The following is a 22,033-nucleotide window of genomic DNA, read 5'->3' on the forward strand; positions in this document are numbered from 1 at the left end:
CGCGCGCCAGATGCCAAGCCTACGTCTTCGCCATGAGCACTTTCGAGCACCATGGATCGGCGTCAAAGCGCTCGCGATAGCTTTCGAAGCAGGACCTGAGTTCTGCTTGCTCTCGTGCTAATCTTGCATCGGCCGAGTCGGTCATTGATACGTCGTCGCTTGAGCTACCCGTCGCGGCGTCGTCGGCGAGGTGGGCAGTACGCGCTGCCCAATCGCTCAGCATCTCTTTGAGCAACGCCGTACCGGCAGCAGCTTCCTCTGGCGTCGCATCGGGCACTGCCAGGCTGCCATCCTTGTCGAGATCGTCGAGGTCATCAGCCTTTCTCTTGGCGAGCTTGATGACTTCATCTGGAAATCGAGCCAATTGCGCAACGTGGATGCCGAACGATTGATCGCTGATGCCTGGCTCCACCTTGTAGAGGAACGTTACGTCGCGCCCGGTGAGCGAGTCGGGCTTCTCCTCGACTAATGCCAGGACGTGCATATTCCGCACGGAGGGCACCTCTTGAGCAAGCGAGGTAATTTCGTGAAAGTGTGACGCGAAGAGCGTGAAAGCGCGGATCTCCTTTGCGATGTGTTCTGAGATGGCGTACGCGAGACCGAAACCGTCAAAGGTCGACGTGCCTCGCCCTAGCTCATCGATGATGATCAAGGAATCTTTCGTAGCAGATTTGAGAATCGTCGCCGTCTCGAGCATCTCGGACATGAACGTCGACACGCCCTTCAGCTGACTGTCGCCAGCACCGACACGAGCGAGTATACAGTCAAAGATGGGCAGCTCGGCTTCCGTACAAGGTACGTAGCTGCCGATGCATGCCATGAGGGCGATACAGCCGACTTGGCGAATGTAGGTGCTCTTGCCGCCCATGTTCGCACCCGTGATGATCTGGAACTCGCTCTCGCCGCGTACGAATTCGTGATCATTGGCAATGAAGGAGATGTCATCTTGCGCTTCGAGGCACGGGTGACGGGCTTCCCTGAAGACGAGCTTGCCTTGACCCTTCTCATGCAGCTTTGGCTTGACATAAGGGCCAACAGCATTGACAGCGACGTGAGATAAGCTGACGATGACATCGAGATCGGCGATCGTCGTGTTCAGATCTTCTAGGATAGTGTCGTACGATGCGGCAATAGCAACGACTTCTTTGACAAGCGAGCTTTGTTTGCGCGTGTACGACTCTTTGCAGTCCTGCTGATCTTCGTTAAGTGCCTTCAACTTCTTTGTTGTGAATGTGAGTCCATTTGCTGCAGATCACATTAGTATGTAGTCAGCTGTAAGGCCTCGTGACACACTCTTGTTTGCGAGATCGATATAGCCCGGCTTTCCCTTCAGCTTCGCGCTTTCCTGCCATGGCATGATTGAGCACAACTGGCTCACATACAGTAACGGAGTCTTACCTTCCGTGTGAGACGGAAAACTTGCCCGTAGGTAGGATTGTTCTCAAAATGGAGGACTTTGCCGTCCATGGCAACGCCTAGATCCTCGGCCACGTCTCGATACACATCGTCGAGGCCCTTTCTGATCGCATTTAGCTTTTTCTGGATTCGCTTGAGCTCGTCGTCAAAGTCTGGCTTGATGATATAACGGTGATTGGCTAGTTCATCAAGATCGAGCGTCGTCTCGACCATTTCGACGTACTTTTCAAGAGCGGTGTTGTTCTCCGTGAGCGCGCTCAGATAGCTCTCCTTGATCAACGCTAGCTTGGCCGGCGCGCCCTCGCCAACAGTCTCGAGATGATTGATGAGGTCTGGTAACTTGATGGAGACCTGGTAGATACGGACGACATCTTCGAGAGTAGCTACGCCTCGTCGGAGCTTTTTGGCGAGCTTCTGTAGGTCGGGCATGGCGCGGAGGATGTCTTCTTGGAGCGACTCGCGCAAGAAGTTGTCCTCCACCATGATCTCGACCAAGTCTTGTCGCTTCTCAATCTGATGTAAGTTCACGAGGGGTTGCTTCAACCATTGGGCTAGCAGTCGCATGCCTTGTGCAGTCTTGCATCGGTTGAGCAGACCGAAGATGCTCATGTTTTTGTTGCCACCGCCATAGCCCGACGGATCTGGTACTAGATTGAGAGCGCGTACAGCGGAAGCGTCGAGGCGCATGTACTGCGACAAGTCATGCGATTTTAGATCGTATTGACCAAAATTAGACTCGTCGGTCAGTAGTCCCAGGTAGACGATGAGCGCGTTGACCGCGGACATGCCAGAGCGCAAATCACTCTCTGGCAGGGTCGCTATTGCAGGTGAGCCTCGCAGCAATCTGTTGAGATCTTGCTCGATGTTGCGAATATTGAAGTCGCTTGGCTTGCGATCTGTGATGACGACGCTGCAACGATCGATCAATTGACGCAGCTTTTCGGCCTCGTACTCCTTGCTCTTCTCGAAACTGGCCATGAGGACCTCTTTGACGCCCAGCTGTACGAGCAAGGACTTCACGCGCAGGTCAGATGCGCCTACGCACAGTCACGCAACTCACCTCTGTATTGGAGAAGAGGTCGTTATCCACGAACTCTGTGAGTCCAATGCGACGCAGAGAGGTGTCCGCGTAGGCCATGCCGATGGTCGTTATGCCATCCTTGGTGGAAAGACGGATGGCCATGATGACGGGCGAAGAGACGAGATCGATGTTGCCGAAGAGGAGATCCTCTACATCTCCTAGATTGCCAGGAGAAGCTTGTCTGACGAGTGTCAGCTGAGCCGAGCTGGTCTTGCTGCTGCTGTCCTTCCAGATCTCGATACGCAGCTGCCGTAGCGTCAATGCCTCTCTGAGCAAGTTAGTCGCAACGGAGCGTGACATCTTGCAGCTGGGCACGGCGGCACTGCCCGAGCCGCCCCAATAGGTGAGGACGGTGTTGGTCTTGAAGACGTGCGTAGCCACAAAGACGGCATCGTCGCCATGGGCGGTATAATCCTCTTGACGCTCAAAGATTCGAAGCGTGCCCGCTGACTTGGCCGGCAGCGCCCTGAACGCCTTGCAGAATGCTAGCTCCGCGGTTCTGTCGCGCGAGTCCATAGACTCCTGCTGCTTCGACGTTTCGTACATCATCTTGGCTTGTGCGACTGCCTGCTGCGACTGCGCTACACGCGAAGCGCACAAAGTATATAAAGACGCGACTCGACTGCAACCTATCTCATCTGACCTCATAGACATAAAGTCTGCAGGCGATGGAACACGGATGCAGTGGATGCTGCTGAGTCCGGTCCAATGCGCCATCCTCGCGTCGTGATGGCCAAGATTACAAAGCTGTCAGACCTAAGGAACATAGCCAGATATGTCCTGCGAAGTATTGGCGACAGGAGACCGCGACGAACCAGCCTCGACATTGAGCACGACAGCTGGCTGCTTTGCGATGCGCTCCGGCTGCGGCGCGTGAGGGCGATCGGGATGGACGGCGCATGTAGCCGGACGACGAAGGTAATCGCGATTGATGGGCGTGCAATGATCTGGACACAAGCAGCACTTGCATCCGCGTGAAGCTGTCTGGCCGCAATTGAGCAGCAAACATGTCAAGGGACCTTCTGCCGAAGTGACGTAGTTTTCGATCCAGCCAGACACCGAATTGAGCTGACCGGGCAGGGGCTTTCGCTCATCCCAATAGAGGCAGACGATTTCCTGAAGCAGGAATTGGACGGCAGGTTGGCGAGGTCTGCTGTGCGATCCGAATTGACGCGAGAGAAGCTGATTGTCCGTCTTGATGAGGCCGAGACCGAGTGATTTGAGGTGGAGATGACTCCGCATGTCATCGATCTTGGCGCGCTCACGCCAGATGGCATAGCTAGCAGGTCGGACGCTTTTGGCTATTTGAATGGCGCGCAAATGCTGCCTGGCCCATGCTTCGAACGTCGCGTGTCGTCTGCGAAGGACTATTGCGCCATTGTCAGTCCGACAGCAGACAACGAAGAAACGGCAAGACGCACGAGTGCAGGCCTCCTGTACCTGCGAAAGAGCGACTTCGACGTGACCGCAATGGAAGACATACTCTTTGCAGAGCTTGATAAACTCGACCGACACATAAGGCTCGAGCTCGTAAACGGGCTGCCAGGTCACGCCGAAGCAGCCGATGCGATAGAGATCCTGCTGACGCGACCATGCATCTGCTGCAACCTCGGTTGGAGTGTACGGACCCACAGCGCGTCTGGAGCTCATGTAGGTCCAGTAGGCGACAGCATACATTCGCGGATTCTTGCTCCAATTGTCCTGATCGACAGCACTGCCATAGCAGCGGGGGCAAAACGATAGCTTCTGGCCGAAAGGCAGAGCCGGGTTGATAGGTGCATAGCTCGGTTCGCGATCCTCTCGTCTGCAAGCGACGCATTCGTACTGGCACTTGCGCCTGGCCGTTCCTCTTGCGATCTTGCCAGCAGTCTCGAGGTCGTCGCCGATGATTGTGCCTGTTGCGAGACACCAGATGTAATCACTGTCCATCAGAGTACGGAGCTGACGAGAGATTTGCCTCAGAGTATAGAGATTGCGCAGATCTTTCTGCCCTGTTATCACGGCGATTCTCGTCAGGGTTTCCGTCGGCAGCGTCAGAAAGCTTGATGACAGAACAGGCTGCACGATCGGCTCGGTCACAATGCCGGGATGTGACGAAAGGTGGTCATCGCTTGCGTGTTCGGAGGGAGAAGCGACTGATTCCTCGACTGCTTCGCCCATGTAGGCTCTACACATTCGGCGCAAGCGTTCTTCTTGTGCTTCTTCTCGCAATCGACTGGCTTGCACATACGAAGTCTGCTAATGATACCGTTTGGACCTGGCTCAAGACCACATGCTGCGAGGTGCGAGCAGACTGAGTACTTTTGGCGAAGTTTAGCGGGCAGGTAGGCGGACTCATTGATGGTACTTGTGCAGTGCATATCGATTTGCGCGTCGAGGGCTTTGAGAGGCTGACATGCGTCTCGGTCGCGTCGAAGACAACGATCGCTGAGGGTCAGCTGCTCGCCGATGCCAGATGAATTGCTGTAGGACGTGTATGCATCTGAATAGGCTTGCTGCGATTCGCGAAAGCTAGTCGAAGTCACCTGGGACAGGCGCGCATTGGCTCGATCCAGATTACCTGACGGTTTGTGAGCTCCCTTGCTGCTGCTGCTCTCCTTGCGAGGAGTGACCGTACGAGATCGATGAGCGTCTTCGAGAGGCTACACCACGCACGACCCAACTATTCAGTTGATCGCATTTACCGGAGGCACTGTGACTGCGTATCGTCAAAGGCTGACCATAGACGCGAATTGCTTGCTGAGAGCCCGTGCACTGTCGTCCTGAGAGGCGGTGTCCTGATCACGAGACAAGATTGACATGTCGTTGACATGACATCTTGACGTGACGCGCCAAGGCAGAGCCAGACCAACAGCCTGCCGGAGCTCACTATGCAGGTGCAAGCGGCTCGACAGGACTGGCAGGTCATCCTGCGATCCCGCTCGGGCCATCTCGTGCTGCACAACTCCGGCAATGACGAAGTGACGGTCGCCCGCCAGCGCAATAGATTCCCCACGAGACAGACTCCGCATATCAGATCAGCTCGATGCCCGACCTGTTTGAGATCATGGCCGCTAGCCGAAGAGCCAGCGGATACATATGCGAGCGTGCACGAGGTAGACGAGGCATTTGCGATGCCTCAAGCATCGGCAGATTACTTCAAATTGCTCTCGCAATCCCTTGCAGGCACACCGAGCTCTTCGAGGCCGCCCACACCGCCGCACGATGATACACTGCCGTCGTCCATCAGGATAGACAAGTACTATGAGACCTTCTTCGTGCAAGAACGCCTCATAGGCACAGGACACTCGTCCCAAGTCTATCTATGCCGCCATGTTCTGAACGGCATAGATTTGGGGCACTATGCTGTCAAGAGGATAGCGATCGGCAACAGCTCAAAGAGACTCAGACGGTTCCTAGAGAGCGAAGTCAAGCGGCTCGAGACGCTGCGCGGTCATCCCAACGTCGTCACGCTCGCTCACGTCTGGATCGAGATGTCGGCCGCGTCCAACTTTGCGCCTTCCGTTCCGACGGCGTTCATGCTCATGATGTACGCCAATGGCGGAAGTCTCGAGTCTTATGTCGCTCAGCGAAGGGGCGAGAGCTCGGATACTGCACGTATGAGCGAAAGAAGGAAAGCGCACCGAGCGCGTCATTTGCTCAATGCTGACGAGATCATCTCCCTCTTCTCTGACATATCGCACGGACTGGAGCATCTACATGTCATGGGGGTACTCCATCTCGATCTGAAAGCTGCCAATGTACTCCTGCATTGCGATGGCGAGGATGCAACGCTGCCGCGAGCCATGCTCAGTGACTTTGGTGAGAGCGAGCTGCGAATCCAGCGTGACGCTCGACACCAGCGGTCCGGTTACACGGGCACACTTGACTACCTGGCGCCAGAAGCGATGTCCCCGGACGACTTGACTGGAAGACTGGCGGAGCTCAACTCTGCTACCGATCTCTGGTCTCTCGGTCAGTCATGGCTTGCTCTGCCCTTGCATCTTCTGATCGTAGCGCAGGTCTGTTGCTCTATCTGCTGATCTACCTAGAGCTACCCTATCGATCGCAAACCCGAGAAGAGCTCGTGCAGGAGATCAAGTCATACCCAGGCTATTCGAGCGATCCGAACGATCACCTCCATTCATCGCGAGCTGACCTGCCTCGAGGACTGTTTGCAATACTGTCCAAATTGCTCAGCCGGACACCGCACCATCGTCCATCGGCCGCTATTGTCCTCGCAGCTATAGCCGCCCTCGATCTGGCAGACATCGTCAGTCCTGCTCCTCGCGCACTAGCCATCATTGATGAGTCGACGAGAGTCAAAGCCCTTGTGCCTACCAGCCGGCCATTGCTGCTCGACTCGTTACCGAGACGGCCTTCTCTGCGGCGTCGAGCGAGCATGAGAGCGCACAGACGCATCAATCGCGCTGTGCAAGTCACCATCGGTTTCGCCAGGCTGACGATCATCTTGCTTGGCTGTCAGAAAGCGCACGCTTCGACCTATGCCATACTCATCACGTTCACACTGGCCATCTCAGACTTGGTTCTGCCAAACCTGATTCGATCACTCATGCTCCTGGCACCCTTTGTCATCCTGTGCGCGAGCCGACAATCGGGCCTCGTTTGCGTGCCATGAGTGAGGCTCAGTTACTGCAAGACGCAAGATCTCGAGCGGAAAGTCATGCCTGCATGGCAAAGAAAGTGTGTACAGTGTACAGATTCAACACTGTTGTCGTACAAATTCATGATCGTGTTATGCGAGGGATCTATACAGCCGGTCTGAGTGCTCGGAGGCGTTGAGCGAGGAGGTCATCTTGCTCTTCCGTTCGCAGGGGCGTCTTGAGCTCGTCCACCTTGCCCGCCACTGTATTTTCGCCCACTTTGTGCTGCATCTCCAGTCCTGCCTCGTCTGCAACCTGTCACGCGCAAGTGTCAATGTGAGCGCTGCTGACGAAGGGCGAGTGAGCAAACCTGTTGCATGAGATTGTCGACCTGATCTTGCGGCGTCGATAGAGCTGATGTATCGCTCATTGCTCCTTCCATGTAGTTCGTCTGGACGTCGAGATCCTCGAACTGGGTCTCGAATTTGTCCATGACCATTGAGATCTATTGTCCGCGTCCATATGTCAGCCGACGACATGTCGCGCGCGACAGGCTGACCTTTTCGAGATTCATGCTTTCCATGGCTCTGTCCATGTTCTTGACGACGGCGGTCATGTTGCCCGTCACTTGACGCATCGTCACTGCTGTCTCTACCCGACTACTCACCGCGTCGATTCTGTTCACCGAGCGAGCGATGAGCTGCAATCCGCATGTGATGGCGACCATCAGCTGACCTGCTTGCTAGCCTGAGTAGATTGAGCGATTCCGTCTTCTTGCGTATCGCATTGGAAGCATAGATCCTTGCGCCATCTGTGTTGCCTTGCTCGAGCGCCTACGCACCAGTACGGGTCAGAGCCGGGCAATGAGGCTCAAGACTCATCGGACGCGCCTTCTTGAGCTTGGCTTTCTCTGACGTCTCATCCTTGGCGGCTTTGCGAGACTGCTTCTGCAGCTGTTTCGCTGTAAACTGGGTGCGTCACTGCGTCAGTTGGCAGGTTGGCATTCTGTCGCGCCCGCGAGGCTTCTGACCTTTAGCTGAAAGAGAGATTCTGATCAGTCCGAGCAGCTGGTCAGCTACTGTGCAGCTCAAGTCAGGCTCGGCACTGACTTTCTAGAGATGACATTGCGTCGATGCGTCACATCAACGAACACGAGACGGCATTCGGGGCAGTAAATGTCACTATCGTCACTCTGCTCCTCGCTGCCTCGCTGCACAAAGCTCTCAAGATGGCGGATCTACGGACGTTCAAACAGTCAGTCAGACCTGTTGAGACTGATATGCAAAGCTCATCGCTGGATGTGCAGGGACTTGCCGCCGCAAGGGGGTTATGAGTCAATCAGGTACAAGCGGAATCTGCCCGTACGCGGACCGGGGGGAGTGATCATCTTCGGCGGCGTCTTCCTCATCTGCACTTTTGGCTTCTACAAGGTCGGACAAGGCAATCTAGAGAAGAGGTAGACTCTGCTATCATGACAGGGTGACAATACGTAGATTGACACTGCTATTCGTCAGGGAATTGGCGCGAGAACGAGCATGGTCCAGGATTCATCTGGTGCCCATGCTCCTTGCAGAGGGCGATAGAGATGTGTATCGACGCGATCAAGCCGCTTTGGGCAGAGAGAAGGAGATCATGAAGGACGTCGACGGTTGGGAGGCAAAGACGCGCTCTGTCCTAGGCGCGACCCATGCTGATCTTGCTCGGACAGGCGGGCAAGTCTGTGTACAACTCCAAGCGATACACGCCTCAGACGATGTACGTCTTCTCTCGCGCTGAGGTCTGTTCACACTGACACGGTAGAGCAGGGTCGTGATATGAGCTCTGTGTATCATCATGCATTCTGCAGTCATGCGTCAAAACCAGATATAGATCCATCTCGTTTATGTGCGGTAGGCTGAACCGACAAGAGTGAGATCGCTCGAGCTAGAGTATGTGCGATGGCGTTTGTGCGACTTGGTGATGAATGGAGATGCTCGCTTGCGGCAATGAGATGAGACCTGGCAGGTGCACGAGGGGATGGGTTGGATCTGGTACAGTTCGAGGTGATCACACGAGAGTGAAGCCTCTGCGATACGGTCAAGAATCCATTGCTGATCGAGCACGACCTTGCCAATCTTGAGGAGTCTGCTGAGTCCATCAACGGTGTGCGATCTTTTGGGACGGTGCCGCATACCTTTGAGTGAGATTGCACGCGTGATCAGAAGTGAAGAAGATGGTAGGCGGAATGCCCGCATGGAAGAGCTTCATGGTTGCAGTTGTGCCTCCGTAGAGACCTGCAACATGTCAGCATTTCGACACGACGGTGATGGAAAGGCTCACGCCAAAGCTCGCGCATCTCAGCAGATATGGTAGGCGAGAACCATGCAGGACCGATAGGATGCAGCGAGAAGGTCGCAATATCTTCGGCACGCGTTTTGCGGCGAGAAGGAGTGAAGATGGAGACTTGAGAAGACTCCCGTTTGATCGTTGGAGATCTCGGACTAGCAGGCTGCTTAGTGACTTGACGGCTGTTGGATCGGATTTCTCTGACCATCGAAAATGCCTTGGTGCGAGCTGCGATGGATCACAGGTCAAAGAAGTCAAGCGGGTCAAGCTCGGATGGATCCGCGGTGCACGGCGCGTCGGGCGAACTGAGCAGCATTTCATCCGATGGCGGACCGATGTGATGGGCATTCGCCTTCGAGGGCAAGCCTGTCGTCTCGTCTGACTCGTCGTCCCATACAAGATCGTCTGGCTCAGACTCGGCCGGCTCGCCCGTGTCGCTCAGATCTGCAATCTGAAGCTGATCATCGGCCTCGGCTGTCCGCATCCGGCGTGATTCGAGCTGTAGCTGTGGCAGTCAGTATCGGTTCCTGCAGAGTGCTCTGACTGACATCCTTGAGTGTCGCCCGCGGAGGCTTGGTACGCGTGCAAAGCAGAAAGAGCGCATGGCAAATGGCATCTTCTGTTGAGACGACTTTCTCTGTACGGCACAGCGACTTCAGCCGCTTGTGTAAGGCCTACACACTCGATGAGTGCTCAGATGAGTGCTCGCAAGTATTACTAACTTGCGAAAGCTCTTGCCATTCGCGCTTCAATTCTGCAGCACATGCAAGCTGGGCAATGCGTGCCAGGGAGCGCGCGATTGACTGAAAGTGTCTGATATCGCTCAGCACACGCTGCTTTTCAGCTTCAGTGCTACCCTGATTGCATAGTTAGAGAGCGTACGTCTCGCCAGCTAGCATGAAAGATCATAGGATAGCGCTGCATGAGCTGCGCGCGCAAACATCGGTACAAGCCCTTGCGAAGGAGTCCAGCACAATTCAAAGGTAGAGGCGAGGAGCACAAGGCCATTCTGAGACTGCTCTGCTCGTCCTGACTTGCGCTGACGCCGCGAGGGCGCGTCCACAGCAATTTGAGCTTCAGTGCGCAAAGCCATATCTGCTGCTCGGGCGCGGGCAGGTAGGCCGACAGGTCTGCCGAGAGATGCGCATGACGCCACGGAACGATCACACTCGTACTGTCATCATCCTCCGAATGCTCTTCGGCGAAGTAGACGCATTCGAGTGCAAGGCCACGCGCCACTGAGTCTAGTGAGAGTATATCGACGATGTTCGAGAGCAATCCTGATCGCAGAAGTTCGGAGCTCGAGAGCTCTTGACCATCAATGGTTGTGGAGACGAGCAAGTCAACGCCTTCGTCTGCTATGAGTATCTGAGCGGGCAGGAACGCGGGCACGTTGGCACGATCGTCGCACAGCGAAAGAGGTACTGAGAGGTGATGTTCGACGATGAGATGAAGAGAAGGAAAGCCATCCGTCGAAGGCAGTGATGTGCGACCCCGACGGATGAATGGCTTGCGGTCCATGGCGCGTGGAAGCCAGAAGCCCCGTGGGCCCAATGGCGCCTGGCGATCGCGCGCTGGTGTCAGGTTGACGACGCCACTTGCCCACCAATTGCGCACTTTCGGTCGACGAACCCCACACTTCTAGGGCGCTGCGAGTCCCATCAAGGTCAAAGGGAGAGCGCTCTGCACTGCGTCTGCTCAAGGGCGAGGTCTGTGCGCGGCTTGCGAGCGTTCGGAGATGGAGCGCAGGGATGTCACGAATCATCTGCTCTTTGAAGTAGCTTGGGAGGTCAGTGGAGCCTCTGTACAGCTGACATGCGCTGATGGTGCATCAATTTGGTCCTGCAGGTGGCCAACAAGGGTGAGCTGCATGCCTCTGACGTGTGTCAGATCAGCCACTAACAGCAGAGCGGCACAGTCGGAGGCATTTACACGGTTATCAAGACCAAGGCGCCCGTCACTTGTGCAGAGTATGGCAACAGGTACTGTCTCATCGGACCGCTGTCCTACAAATCTGCCCCCATGGAAGTCGAAGCTGCCGAGCCAGACACGCCCGAACTCAGGGACACGCTTGCCTCAATGAGAGAGCGCGGCGTCAAGTATCTCTACGGTCGTTGGCTCATCGAAGGTGGACCTCGAGTCCTCCTCTTCGACACCGGCTCCGTACTCCATCGTCTCGACGAATGGAAGGCAGACATCTGGAACGTCGCCGGCATCCCGACACCAAGCCACGACACCGAGACGAACGAGACCATCTTGCTCGGCTACCTTGTTGCCTGGTTTCTCGGCGAGGCAGGTCTACTGCATTTGCTCACGTCATTGTGCTCAATCTGTCTGCGTCCTGCAGTTCTCAGCGCGCGAGACCTCCAAAGCCATCGTCGCTCACTTTCATGAATGGCTCGCCGGCTTGGCTGTTCCACTCTGCCGAAAGCGTCATCTTGATGTCACGACCATTTTCACGACTCACGCAACCCTGCTTGGCCGCTACCTCTGTGCTGGCTCGGTCGACTTCTACAACAACTTGTCATACTTTGATGTCGACCATGAAGCAGGCAAGCGCGGTATCTACCACCGCTACTGCATCGAGCGCGCTGCAACTCATTCTGCCGACGTCTTCACGACTGTCAGTCACATCACTGCATACGAATCAGAGCACCTCCTCAAGCGAAAACCTGACGGTGTCACGCCCAACGGTCTCAACGTAGTCAAATTCTCTGCCCTTCACGAATTTCAAAACTTGCACGCAGTCAGCAAAGAGAAGATCAACGAATTTGTTCGGGGACATTTCTACGGCCACTACGACTTTGATCTGGACAACACGCTCTACTTCTTCACAGCCGGGCGCTACGAGTATCGCAACAAAGGAGCAGATCTCTTCCTCGAGTCTCTGGCCCGTAAGTTCGGCCAGCCTGTAGCCGCCCATTGCTGACATGCGGGACAGGTCTCAATTACCGCCTGCAACAATCAGGCTCAAAGATGACTGTTGTCGCTTTCATCATCATGCCCGCTGCAACCCATTCGTACACAATCGAGGCGCTCAAAGGCCAGGCTGTCACCAAGCAGCTCCACGATACTGTCACCGAGATTCAGAACAGGATCGGTGCTCGTCTCTTCGAAAAGACTGCACGCTACACCGGGTGAGACCTCTTCATCGTCACTCATTGACCCGAGCTGACGGGAGAGCAGCGAGTATGGCACGGAGATCCCCGACATCGCAACATTGATGACAGACGAAGACAAGCGAATGCTCAAACGACGCGTTTTTGCACTTCGACGCAACTCATTGCCAGCCATTGTCACGCACAACATGGCAGATGACGCCGCGGATCCGATCTTGAACCAGATGCGTCGTATTCAACTCTTCAACAGACCGAGTGATCGCGTCAAAGTCATCTTCCATCCCGAATTTCTCAACGCAAACAACCCAATCCTGTCGCTTGACTATGAAGAATTCGTGAGAGGCTGCCATCTTGGCGTGTTCCCGTCTTACTACGAGCCTTGGGGTGTAAGTCGGACCTGATCGCGGTGTAGTAGTCCTGATTGAGCAGCGCAGTACACGCCCGCGGAATGCACAGTCATGGGCGTGCCTTCCATCTCGACCAACTTGTCAGGTTTCGGCTGCTTCATGGACGAACTCATCGAGAATTCACAAGACTACGGCATCTACATTACCGATCGACGCACAAAGTCTGTCGAGGAATCTGTGCAGCAGTTGACAGATCAGATGTTCTCCTTCTGCTCGAAGACCCGTCGCCAGCGTATCAACCAGCGTAATCGCACAGAACGTCTTTCGGATTTGCTTGATTGGAAACGAATGGGTCTCGAATACGCAAAGGCGCGTCAGCTCGCACTCCGTCGCGCATACCCCGAGAGCTTCGACGACGACTTTGATTTCGAGACCTCTTCTATCCGCGTTCCTCGACCATTCTCTGTACCTGGCAGTCCCAGTCTCAAGTCAGGCCTCATGACTCCCGGCGATCTTGGCACACTGATGGAGAACGAGCAAGGTCTGGGTACCTCTGGTAAGCACTGCCTCGTCAGCCATTGATAACGAGCTGACAAGGCTTGCACAGACTACATGGGAACATCATGGGAGCAAGCAATGAAGCCCGAAGGTGGTGACGACGAGGAAGCCTACAACTTCCCGCTCGTCCTGAAGAAGAAAGGTGCATCGTCTGCCCTTGCATCTGGTCAGACCACACCGGGAGGAACGGTGGGTACACAGCCAGTCCACAAGATGGCAGGCAGTAAGAAGCTTGATCTTGCTCGAGCGGATCAGGCGCTCGAAGGTCTCAGTCTGAACGGCACGGCGGAAGTCACGAATGGTCACTGATCCGACGCAGAGATGCTCCTCTTGCGCTCCTGTTCTTACGATGCATGCAAACCGCGCTAAAGAGTACATCGGACTTGAGCGGACTGTAGTCATGTGCCTGACGCGTCCTTTTCTTGAGCGAGCGAGCAATATCGAGAAGTCAAAAAATGTCAGCTGACAAGATCTTGACCCCGCTTAGTGCCTTCCCGCTGCTCCCTGGAACATCCATTGTAGCAGCAGCAAGACAGCTTACTATCGTTCAATGACAGACTTCGGTACCTCCCCAACATCCTCAGACGCCTCGACCTCGTCCGTTGAGATCGGCGACTTTGTCTTCTGCCGTCACGGCTCAGAGGTAAGATCTTTACCGTCCGACTAGATGCGAGGCGGAGATTCATGACGGAGCCTGCAGCGTTGCGCCGAATGCAACTGTGACTTTGTGGAGGACAATGATTTCGTTGCGGGCTTCGACTCCGGCGCTGCACGCGAGTCGATGACGGTCGAATACGGTAAGCCTGCTCCTCCAGTAATTCAGCGTGGGCTGACTCGTATGATCAGTCATGAATGCCAAGGATGGCGGTGTTCTGTGCAAGAAGCACCGTGCAAAGGAGTGCAAGTCTTGTTTTGCGTTCAAAAAGACGATCGCCAAGGTAAGCCGGAATGCCAATGACATGACTTGGGCTGACGTTCTTGAGCAGCTCGAGAAGGATGCTGCAAAGGCTGCCAAGTCGAAAAAAGGCCCTACGTCGAACCTGCTCGTTTGAGAGTTCAGGGACGAATCAAGAAGGAGGTTCGAGTGTAGCTTGCTTTTCGTGAAACGTCAGTTGTCGAATCAGAAATTGGAACGAAAGAAATGCATCACATATATGTTCACATTGAGAAAGCTGCGACAGAAGCTGCATTTTGCTTGCGAGGGTTCATACGAACAACAGTAGTCCAGCGGGGACACATAGGCTTTGCGATCTTGGGTATGTCATGGTCAACGGTTGTCGAAGTAAGGAGATAGTCGTGAGCTTGAAGAGTTCGTCATTAGAAGCCGCCGAGGGCGTCACAGCTGCTGTAGAGATCGCAACGGGACCATTTGCCGAGTGCACACATGCCAAACTTCTTTGGCTTTGGTGCTTCTTCCGGCTCGGCCTCATTCTGTGCGTCTTCCTCCTCGTCTTCCTCCGCTTCATCCTCGTCGTCTTCATCCTCATCCTCCTCGTCTTCGTCGTCGCGCTCGCAGCCATCGTCGCCCTCATCTTCTGGAACAGGCAGCGGCTCTTTGACGGCGGTAGACCGGTTGTCAATCGTGTCATCGTCATCCTCTTCCTCGCCCATTTCGGGTGTCACGCCGACAGGTGAGGCCGAACCGCGCGATTCAAGATGAGCTTCAATAATCGCTTGTTGCTGATTCTTGAAGATGATCGGTGTGAGCGTTGCGGGTGCGTTGAGCGCTTGCAGAGCTTCATGAGTGAGAGCGGCCGGGAGACCATAGCTGCTCGGGAGAGCAGGGAAGGTGTGCCACTCGTCCGAGTCTTCCGAGCCGGATGAGAACTCGTCGTGTGACAGATGAGGAACAGGCGGAAGATCGTCAGACAGGGCAGTAGCGATCAGAGGTGGCGAGGAAGCCGATGACGAGGTGGGCGAACTCACAGCAACATCAGAGGACGTGCTAGCGCTGAGGCCGAGTCCGGCTCGCGAAGGCCCGGAGCTTCCTTCGCCAGACGATGCCTCGCTGATGCTGTCGCTGCGAGACTTACGAGGCTGACGTTTACGCATGATGCTCTTTACGGGCCGAGCCTGGACATGAGGGCGATCTTCGTCGGTGCGCAAGTCAGGCATTTCGTCGTCGACATCGTCTTCCATGGCGTCATCGACATCCTCGTCATGCGATAGATCGCTCTCGTCAGGGCTGCGCGTGCTAGGAAGCATGCCCGACTCGCCACCGACGGCGCCGACGAGGGCATGGGCCGCTGGAGAGATGAGCGTACAGCCGGGAACGGTTTCGCCGGCGGCTATCTTGGCACAAGCTTCCTTCTTACGACGAGCCAGGCACTTCTTCCATTGCGATCGCTCTGCCTTGTTCGTGCGCGGTGGCAGACAAAGCTCTCTTGCTTCGCCGCTGGGCTCGATAGGCGTACGATCATAATCGACAGGCGAGAAGGTAAGATGTACAGGAGGGGCAACAGAACAAAAGCGAACGCTCTTTGTCGTTGTGGCCGTGCTGATGGAGATATTGCTCGAAGCAGCAGAGGCGCCGGATGATGAGCGACGCGAGAGAGGACGAGATGGGCACGGCGAGCCCAAGACGATATCCTGACGTGACAAGAAGGAGACCTCGCCTGCGCTGCTCGTAGGACTAGAACTGCCGTTGCTCTTGGCCAACGAACAGTGGCGGTGAATGGCCGGCTTGGGTAAGCATGTTTGTACGCCAACCTGAGGCAGGTGAGGCAAAATAGCTGCCGTTGTCGTCAATGAGGCAGCATGGACATCGAATAGCTCTAGGCGATGTTCCAAGCTAGCCTCATCGATCGCAAAATTGGCATTGATTGGAGTGGGCGGGATGATGCAGGCGACGCCTGTGGACGGTGACCCATCGACAGCGTACACGCCCGACTGTGCAGCGACGCCGGGCGAGGCTGGCGGGGACACCGCACTGACGGCTTGGCTGTGGGCGGCAGCCGATGGACTTGACAGGACTGATTGGCCAGCGGCCAGTCGACCTTGTTCAGACATCCAGGTAGAAGTCTAGAGCATGCTGCTTGAGCTCTTGCCGCGGCAAGCGCAGAGCAAGCTCACCCTTTATGATCGATGCGAAGAGCGCTCCTTTCAGACGTGCAGACGTCGAGCGATGCGGTGCAAGCACGAAAGAGTTCCACGCGTTTGTTGTACGAGCGGATGCGCGCGGTTGTGGCGTGTGCCTGAGCGGATTTGCCTAGAGGCAGGGGCAATGTTACAGAGACGACTGCTGGATATCGCACATCGTTTCGCCAAATCTCAGCCTGCTGGTTGTGTTGCTGACGTCAGCCGGACCGCAGACAGGAGGGTGATGCGGTTATGGCACAGGTCACGGGAAGGTGCAGTGCCGACGACGGCCTCGCGGGTCTGCTCGTCGTGTACGCGAGTCAGCCCTTGCTCACCCTTGCCAATCCGGCGTGAGGCCGCGCTGAAGGCACTGACCTCCAAGCTCCAGTAGCGAGATCACCGCCCAGGGCAAGCGAGGCTTTGGGAAGAGAATGCGGCTGAGCGGAACTGAAGCGACTCCGATGGTCGGTCCGTGCGTCCGGCCACCGGGAGGGAAACTCTCGAAACGTGCGAGGGTGGGTGTGAGGCTCGCAAGCCGATCGTCCTGCGCAGTGGTAGCTTGCGATTGGCACGAGCCGATCCTAAACAACGAGAAACGCGCAGGAAAAGCGCTGCTCGGTCGTGAGGGCGCCTGGGCACCGGCCAAATCGGCTCGCTCTTCTCAACAGTCTCGTATGATCTCGATCATGACCGCGAATACTGCCGCAGAGTGTCGCCTTCCTCTCTTCTCGCGAACTCGTCCTCGGCCACAGTGAGAGGCTTGTGTTTTTCGCCAAAAGCCCTTTTTTTTGGATTACTAAACAAAATTGGAGGCAGCGGCGAAGTGTCTCTCGCGAGAAGTGCGCGCCAATTTCAATGTTCGCCGCCGCTGCATGCAAATACGACCAGATCTACGTGACTATTGGTAATGCTTGCGATTGGGGTTCTTGCCGAACAAAGTCGTGCCAATCTCTGGTAGCATCTACAGCGAACACGTCAGCATGAGCGCAAACGGTCTGACGCCGAAGAGACTGGCCTTTGCTTCAGCAATCGCCAGACGGGCGTCGAGTGTGTTGTCAACGACTATGCGGCTGTTGTATCCTGTCAGCTTGACGCCGCCAGCGCTGTAGGAGAGAGTTTCAGCAAATATGAGCTCGCAGACGCGCAAGGGACTTGCCATGAGTCCGGCAGATCCTCAGTGATTTCAACATGGACCTCGAAGCCAGCTTGCTCCTTGAAGGTTCCTGTCGCCTGTCCGACGACCTTGTCTGCCAGCTCGCGATCCTCCTTGCGTACGGCAACCTTGATCTCCTTCTCCATCATTGAGAAGAGGCCCTTTCACAGATATCAGCAATCAGTGGGCCCGCATGGGCAGACGACTGACCTGAAGAATCAGATCCTTGAGCAGGGTCTCATACTGCGACTTGTCATGCGAAAGCTCGACGAGCTTCGAGCGGGCTTGCTCGAAGACCTCCTCGAGCAATTCCTCCCGCGTCGTGAGCAACTTCAGCCGAGCCTTGTTCGTCTGGTTCGATGTAGCACTGTACACAGTCGATCAGTCGTGCTTTGTGACTGTATAGATCAGCGCACATCTTCTTGTTGACCTCGACTTGCTTGCGTTTCCGCTCATAGTGCGAATCGATCGAGTTGCTCTCCTGACGCACTATCTTGCTCTGTGAGCCCTTACGCTGTGTCAGCAGAGCGGCTTGAGCTGTGATCGATAAGCTTGCCTTCTCCATGTTGGCCTCCTCATCGCCCTTGGTCTTGATCTCTCGGGCCTTTTCTTGGGCTTCTTGCTTGATGAAGGCCACCTGGTTCGCTCTGCCAGCGTGAGCATGAGTATGTCAGTCTAGTCGGTCTTACTGACCATCTTCTTCATCTCGGCCATCACTGTCTGATCGTCCATCTTGGCAGATCCGCTGCGGTCACTTGTCGAGGTGCTGGCCCACGCGGCGGTTCGATGCTAACAATCTGGCTGTACGGCCACCTGAGCCGGCTAGGACTGACTACAGGCAGGTCTGGTCTGTCGAGCGACCCTCGGCACTGTAGCACCGTCAAATCCAACAGATGACACTTTCGCGATAGCAGCGAGCGCGACTACAACACGTTTACAACGCTGCGGGCAAGGCAGGCGCGGGCTGCCGTTTTGCCTCTATAGTGGCAGTGAGCCAGTGCTTGAAAAGCTCTAGTGATACGTGATCGACCTGGTGGTATTGCAGCAGAGTGAGCCTCCGTGATGACTCACTCGTGCCAGACGTACATTATGGCCGAGGTTTGGGTATGAGTGAAGCTCGAGAGACTGGTGACCTCTGTTTTTGAGCTTGCTAATATCTGCAAGGGCTGTGCTATACCTGTATGCGACTGTGTCAATCTTGTTTAGCCTTGTTCGCGAGGTCCCGACATACAATAGATTGGGATCTTTCTCGCCATGCGCCCAGAAGATGGGCATCGTGTCATGTCCTGCGTCGTACTGTACACTCCCAAAGCTTTAGCGAGAGCTTCTGCATCGTCGAATTGGACTGACGAGTGATAGAAATTCAGGCATGGCGAGGTAGCCAGAAAAGATGCCAAGGCCTGCGAGCGGATGCGGGCTCGACAAGCCCATCAAGAGCGACAGCACAGCGCCTGTATGCCCTTGTCAACTGATGCGCAACACCGTCTCAAGAGAAGTCACCCTGAGAGAAGCCAGCAAGAAAGATGTCATCAAGCGCGGTACCGTTTGTGTTTTCTTGGTGAACAAGTGTCCATATGCTCCTTGCGCTCCTTCTCAGTCCTATCCTATCCTCTCTGCTGTACACATTTGGGAACTCCCGAATGTCATACCAAGAGGGAGCCAACTTTGAGCTCATCGTCGGCACTCTCCGTCGCGCAGCTGATTGCATCATGTCAATGAAGCTTCGCCGACGCGTGCAGGCCACCTACCTTGCGGCAAGATCCACTTGATGGACGGCAGATCGTGCGACAGGCTTGTCATGAGTGGCTTGTACCATTGAGTAGTCCCTCCGAGCTCCTGCTGGCGCATCAGCCCGGCGCGTGGCTACGTCCAGACTGCGCGTACATGGATCCAGATGACTGTGGCTGTGTGCGGCTCTGTAGGCTCATAGACATCGAACTTGACGTTTTCTATGGGCTTGTGCGACCTAGAGTGCCGCAGTGCTTCTCGAAACTGCGAGTGCCGAGCGTTAGAGCAACTCACGGAGCTCCCGAATGACTGCGCGCCTCTGAAGCCATCCCTGGGTCTACATGGCCGGTTTCCGTAAGATAGACTGCCCAGCTATCCCCTTCTTGTTGCGAGACGATCCATAGCATGATGAAGATGACCACGCAGGCTAGCGGAATCGCTCGACGACCGATGCTTGCGCATATTCGACTCAAGCCATAAGCGCTAGGGGTGTTGCGATAGATATCTGCCTGAGAAGAGTTGCGATGCGCGTGCTGGCCATCCGAGACCACCGTCAGCAGCTCGTAATCGGTCGGCCGCGGCATCTCATGCTCTACTAATGGTAGCCCTCCTGGCGCCCAATGCGGTCTCGTGCTAAGACAGTAACGCGTCAAGAGTTGTTACTCGCCCCCTACGTGTCATATGGCAAGCGTGAGAAGAATCCGGCTAAGTCGGCTTGGTGGCAAAGTCTCGCGTTGGGACGAGCTGCAATTCAGCAGGGTCGCGGGCGAAGGAGAGACTCCGCGTCACAGGTTCATCAAAGGGCCTCGCCACCTGCTGCAGAGAGTACAAAGGCCGCTTGACCTTTCGACTTCCCCAGAGAAAGTCACTTGCACATCGAAGAAGAGTGCAACCATGTCGTTCTTGGGTGATAAGAAGCGACAAGCCTCTTATGGCTCAGACTCGGATACTGCCGTCGACGAGGACGAGTCTTACGTTCAGACGACACTGGCAAAGGAGAAGCCCTTGCCACCTATCACATGGCAGAATTGGTACAAGGAGATCAATGTCATCTCGACTTTGGCCTTGACCGTCGTGCCTATGATCGCAATCTATGGCTGCTTCACCACCAAGCTGACCTGGCAAACTGCGCTTTGGTCCTTGGCGTACTATCAGTGGACCGGCTTGGGCATCACTGCAGGTCAGTCGCTCACTCTTCTCCCCATCATCGCACTGACTCGTCTTGGTATCCAGGCTACCATCGCTTGTGGGCGCACCGATCGTACAATGCGTCAAAGCCTCTGCAATATTTCCTTGCCTTTGGTGGCTCAGGTGCAGTTGAAGGTTCCATTCGCTGGTGGGCTCGCGGACATCGCGCACACCACAGGTATGTCATCCTCGCTGCCTTCCGATCCTTTGGCTGACTATTTTCACTCAGATATACGGACACCGATCTCGACCCATACTCGGCCCACAAGGGCCTGCTATACTCCCATCTGCTGTGGATGATCGTCAAGCCCCGCCGCAAGCCCGGTGTCGCAGACGTCTCAGATCTATCGCGTAACGAGGTCGTGCTCTTCCAGCACCGCTACTACGTGCCCATGCTCGTCTTCATGGGCTTCGTCTTCCCCACTCTCGTTGCTGGCTTCGGCTGGGGTGACTGGAGGGGCGGCTACTTCTATGCTGGCGCCTTCCGTCTGCTCGTCGTACACCATTCGACCTTCTGTGTCAACTCAATTGCACACTACCTCGGCGAAGCACCGTTCGATGACAAGCACACCCCGCGTGACCACGTCATCACCGCGCTATTGACAAACGGCGAAGGCTACCATAACTTCCACCATCAGTATCCTTCGGATTACAGGAATGCCATCAAGTGGCACCAGTATGACCCTACAAAGTGGTTCATCTGGTCGATGAAGCAGCTCGGTCTCGCTTCTGAGCTCAAGACATTCAGCTCCAACTCGATCGCTGCCGGTCAGTACCACATGAAGCTAAAAGAGCTTGCTGCGGAAAAGAGCAAGATCGTATGGCCTCGCAACTCTGATGACCTGCCCGTGCTCGACTGGGACGAGTTCCAAGATCAGCACAAGAACTCTGGCCGAAAGTTGATCGCTGTCGGTGGCTACATCCACGATGTCGGCTCTTTCATGAAGGAACATCCCGGAGGTTACGCCATCATCCGACACAGACTGGGCAAGGATGCAACTGTCGCTTTCAATGGCGGAACATACCTACACTCCAACGCCGCACACAACCTGTTGGCCATGTACAGAGTCGGCGTGCTGCGTAACGGCGGCCGTGTAGAGGCTCTGCTGCGAGACCCACCCAAGGGCCTCGGCATCCAAGCCGAGACGCCTTTCGTACATGTGATCCCCGAGCACATGACAGGCAACATCCAACATCTCGAGATCAATAAGACAGACGACCTAGCGCCACTTGTTCCTGCGACAGCATGAGCAGCTGGCTGCAACCCTCTTTGACGCTTATATCCAGTCAAGTCAGGCAACGTGCACGAGCTGGTGCTGTGCAATGCCTTGCGCGCGAGATGTCAGAACGACGCATCGCGCACCCACCCTGTATTAGACATTGTGCGAATTGCAACATCATGGCAGAACAGTGCAGGCGCGACCGATAATTTGAATTTTCAATAGAAATCTCAATGA

The 22,033-nt window shown here is 55.5% G+C and overlaps 12 protein-coding genes across 12 annotated transcripts; 7 read left to right on the forward strand and 5 right to left on the reverse strand.

Moving 5' to 3' along the window:
* Window positions 1-19: 19 nt before the first annotated feature.
* L969DRAFT_91533 (uncharacterized protein) lies at window positions 20-5,298 on the reverse strand (the record flags this gene model as incomplete). The annotated part of the gene is made up of 8 exons (XM_014715219.1): window positions 20-1,245; window positions 1,294-1,345; window positions 1,399-2,430; window positions 2,477-3,078; window positions 3,313-3,864; window positions 3,919-4,716; window positions 4,755-5,139; window positions 5,218-5,298. The coding sequence occupies 8 exons, from the start codon at window positions 5,296-5,298 to the stop codon at window positions 20-22; spliced, it is 4,728 nt and encodes a 1,575-aa protein (XP_014570705.1).
* A 69-nt stretch (window positions 5,299-5,367) lies between these two features.
* Window positions 5,368-7,115, forward strand: L969DRAFT_68797 (uncharacterized protein; the record flags this gene model as incomplete). Its single annotated transcript, XM_014715220.1, has 2 exons — window positions 5,368-6,451; window positions 6,499-7,115. 2 exons carry the CDS (start codon window positions 5,368-5,370, stop codon window positions 7,113-7,115), a joined length of 1,701 nt encoding a protein of 566 aa, XP_014570706.1.
* Window positions 7,116-7,133: 18 nt separating this feature from the next.
* Window positions 7,134-8,205, reverse strand: L969DRAFT_100599 (uncharacterized protein; the record flags this gene model as incomplete). Its single annotated transcript, XM_014715221.1, has 7 exons — window positions 7,134-7,395; window positions 7,451-7,585; window positions 7,640-7,757; window positions 7,816-7,913; window positions 7,971-8,048; window positions 8,111-8,130; window positions 8,190-8,205. The coding sequence occupies 7 exons, from the start codon at window positions 8,203-8,205 to the stop codon at window positions 7,246-7,248; spliced, it is 615 nt and encodes a 204-aa protein (XP_014570707.1). The 3' UTR covers window positions 7,134-7,245.
* A 103-nt stretch (window positions 8,206-8,308) lies between these two features.
* On the forward strand, window positions 8,309-8,872 carry L969DRAFT_42772 (uncharacterized protein; the record flags this gene model as incomplete). The annotated part of the gene is made up of 4 exons (XM_014715222.1): window positions 8,309-8,334; window positions 8,387-8,536; window positions 8,595-8,751; window positions 8,789-8,872. 4 exons carry the CDS (start codon window positions 8,309-8,311, stop codon window positions 8,870-8,872), a joined length of 417 nt encoding a protein of 138 aa, XP_014570708.1.
* An 88-nt stretch (window positions 8,873-8,960) lies between these two features.
* Window positions 8,961-10,874, reverse strand: L969DRAFT_91537 (uncharacterized protein; the record flags this gene model as incomplete). The annotated part of the gene is made up of 8 exons (XM_014715223.1): window positions 8,961-9,204; window positions 9,254-9,353; window positions 9,400-9,633; window positions 9,739-9,904; window positions 9,954-10,079; window positions 10,128-10,238; window positions 10,288-10,763; window positions 10,817-10,874. The coding sequence occupies 8 exons, from the start codon at window positions 10,872-10,874 to the stop codon at window positions 8,961-8,963; spliced, it is 1,515 nt and encodes a 504-aa protein (XP_014570709.1).
* A 120-nt stretch (window positions 10,875-10,994) lies between these two features.
* Window positions 10,995-13,823, forward strand: L969DRAFT_100603 (glycosyltransferase family 3 protein). The gene is made up of 8 exons (XM_014715224.1): window positions 10,995-11,194; window positions 11,254-11,266; window positions 11,324-11,697; window positions 11,753-12,299; window positions 12,347-12,542; window positions 12,592-12,910; window positions 12,959-13,427; window positions 13,479-13,823. Exons 1-8 carry the CDS (start codon window positions 11,144-11,146, stop codon window positions 13,736-13,738), a joined length of 2,229 nt encoding a protein of 742 aa, XP_014570710.1. The 5' UTR covers window positions 10,995-11,143; the 3' UTR covers window positions 13,739-13,823.
* An 11-nt stretch (window positions 13,824-13,834) lies between these two features.
* L969DRAFT_83937 (uncharacterized protein) lies at window positions 13,835-14,596 on the forward strand. Its single transcript, XM_014715225.1, has 4 exons — window positions 13,835-14,072; window positions 14,130-14,226; window positions 14,276-14,367; window positions 14,416-14,596. Exons 1-4 carry the CDS (start codon window positions 13,980-13,982, stop codon window positions 14,479-14,481), a joined length of 348 nt encoding a protein of 115 aa, XP_014570711.1. The 5' UTR covers window positions 13,835-13,979; the 3' UTR covers window positions 14,482-14,596.
* L969DRAFT_43414 (uncharacterized protein) lies at window positions 14,571-14,723 on the forward strand (the record flags this gene model as incomplete). The annotated part of the gene is made up of 1 exon (XM_014715226.1): window positions 14,571-14,723. One exon carries the CDS (start codon window positions 14,571-14,573, stop codon window positions 14,721-14,723), a length of 153 nt encoding a protein of 50 aa, XP_014570712.1.
* Window positions 14,615-16,688, reverse strand: L969DRAFT_126228 (uncharacterized protein). Its single transcript, XM_014715227.1, has one exon. It carries the CDS (start codon window positions 16,436-16,438, stop codon window positions 14,747-14,749), a length of 1,692 nt encoding a protein of 563 aa, XP_014570713.1. The 5' UTR covers window positions 16,439-16,688; the 3' UTR covers window positions 14,615-14,746.
* L969DRAFT_42906 (uncharacterized protein) lies at window positions 16,554-17,262 on the forward strand (the record flags this gene model as incomplete). Its single annotated transcript, XM_014715228.1, has 2 exons — window positions 16,554-16,813; window positions 16,896-17,262. 2 exons carry the CDS (start codon window positions 16,554-16,556, stop codon window positions 17,260-17,262), a joined length of 627 nt encoding a protein of 208 aa, XP_014570714.1.
* A 143-nt stretch (window positions 17,263-17,405) lies between these two features.
* Window positions 17,406-19,972, reverse strand: L969DRAFT_91543 (uncharacterized protein; the record flags this gene model as incomplete). The annotated part of the gene is made up of 15 exons (XM_014715229.1): window positions 17,406-17,468; window positions 17,523-17,610; window positions 17,664-17,821; window positions 17,871-18,027; window positions 18,077-18,159; window positions 18,217-18,297; window positions 18,354-18,449; window positions 18,494-18,583; window positions 18,747-18,837; window positions 18,892-18,956; window positions 19,011-19,111; window positions 19,161-19,358; window positions 19,409-19,496; window positions 19,545-19,652; window positions 19,706-19,972. The coding sequence occupies 15 exons, from the start codon at window positions 19,970-19,972 to the stop codon at window positions 17,406-17,408; spliced, it is 1,734 nt and encodes a 577-aa protein (XP_014570715.1).
* A 160-nt stretch (window positions 19,973-20,132) lies between these two features.
* On the forward strand, window positions 20,133-21,977 carry L969DRAFT_83942 (uncharacterized protein). The gene is made up of 3 exons (XM_014715230.1): window positions 20,133-20,568; window positions 20,622-20,754; window positions 20,806-21,977. The coding sequence occupies exons 1-3, from the start codon at window positions 20,283-20,285 to the stop codon at window positions 21,824-21,826; spliced, it is 1,440 nt and encodes a 479-aa protein (XP_014570716.1). The 5' UTR covers window positions 20,133-20,282; the 3' UTR covers window positions 21,827-21,977.
* Window positions 21,978-22,033: the final 56 nt, after the last annotated feature.

Source organism: Mixia osmundae, assembly GCF_000708205.1.
Source record: "Mixia osmundae IAM 14324 unplaced genomic scaffold scaffold_1, whole genome shotgun sequence".
NCBI lineage: Eukaryota > Fungi > Basidiomycota > Mixiomycetes > Mixiales > Mixiaceae > Mixia > Mixia osmundae.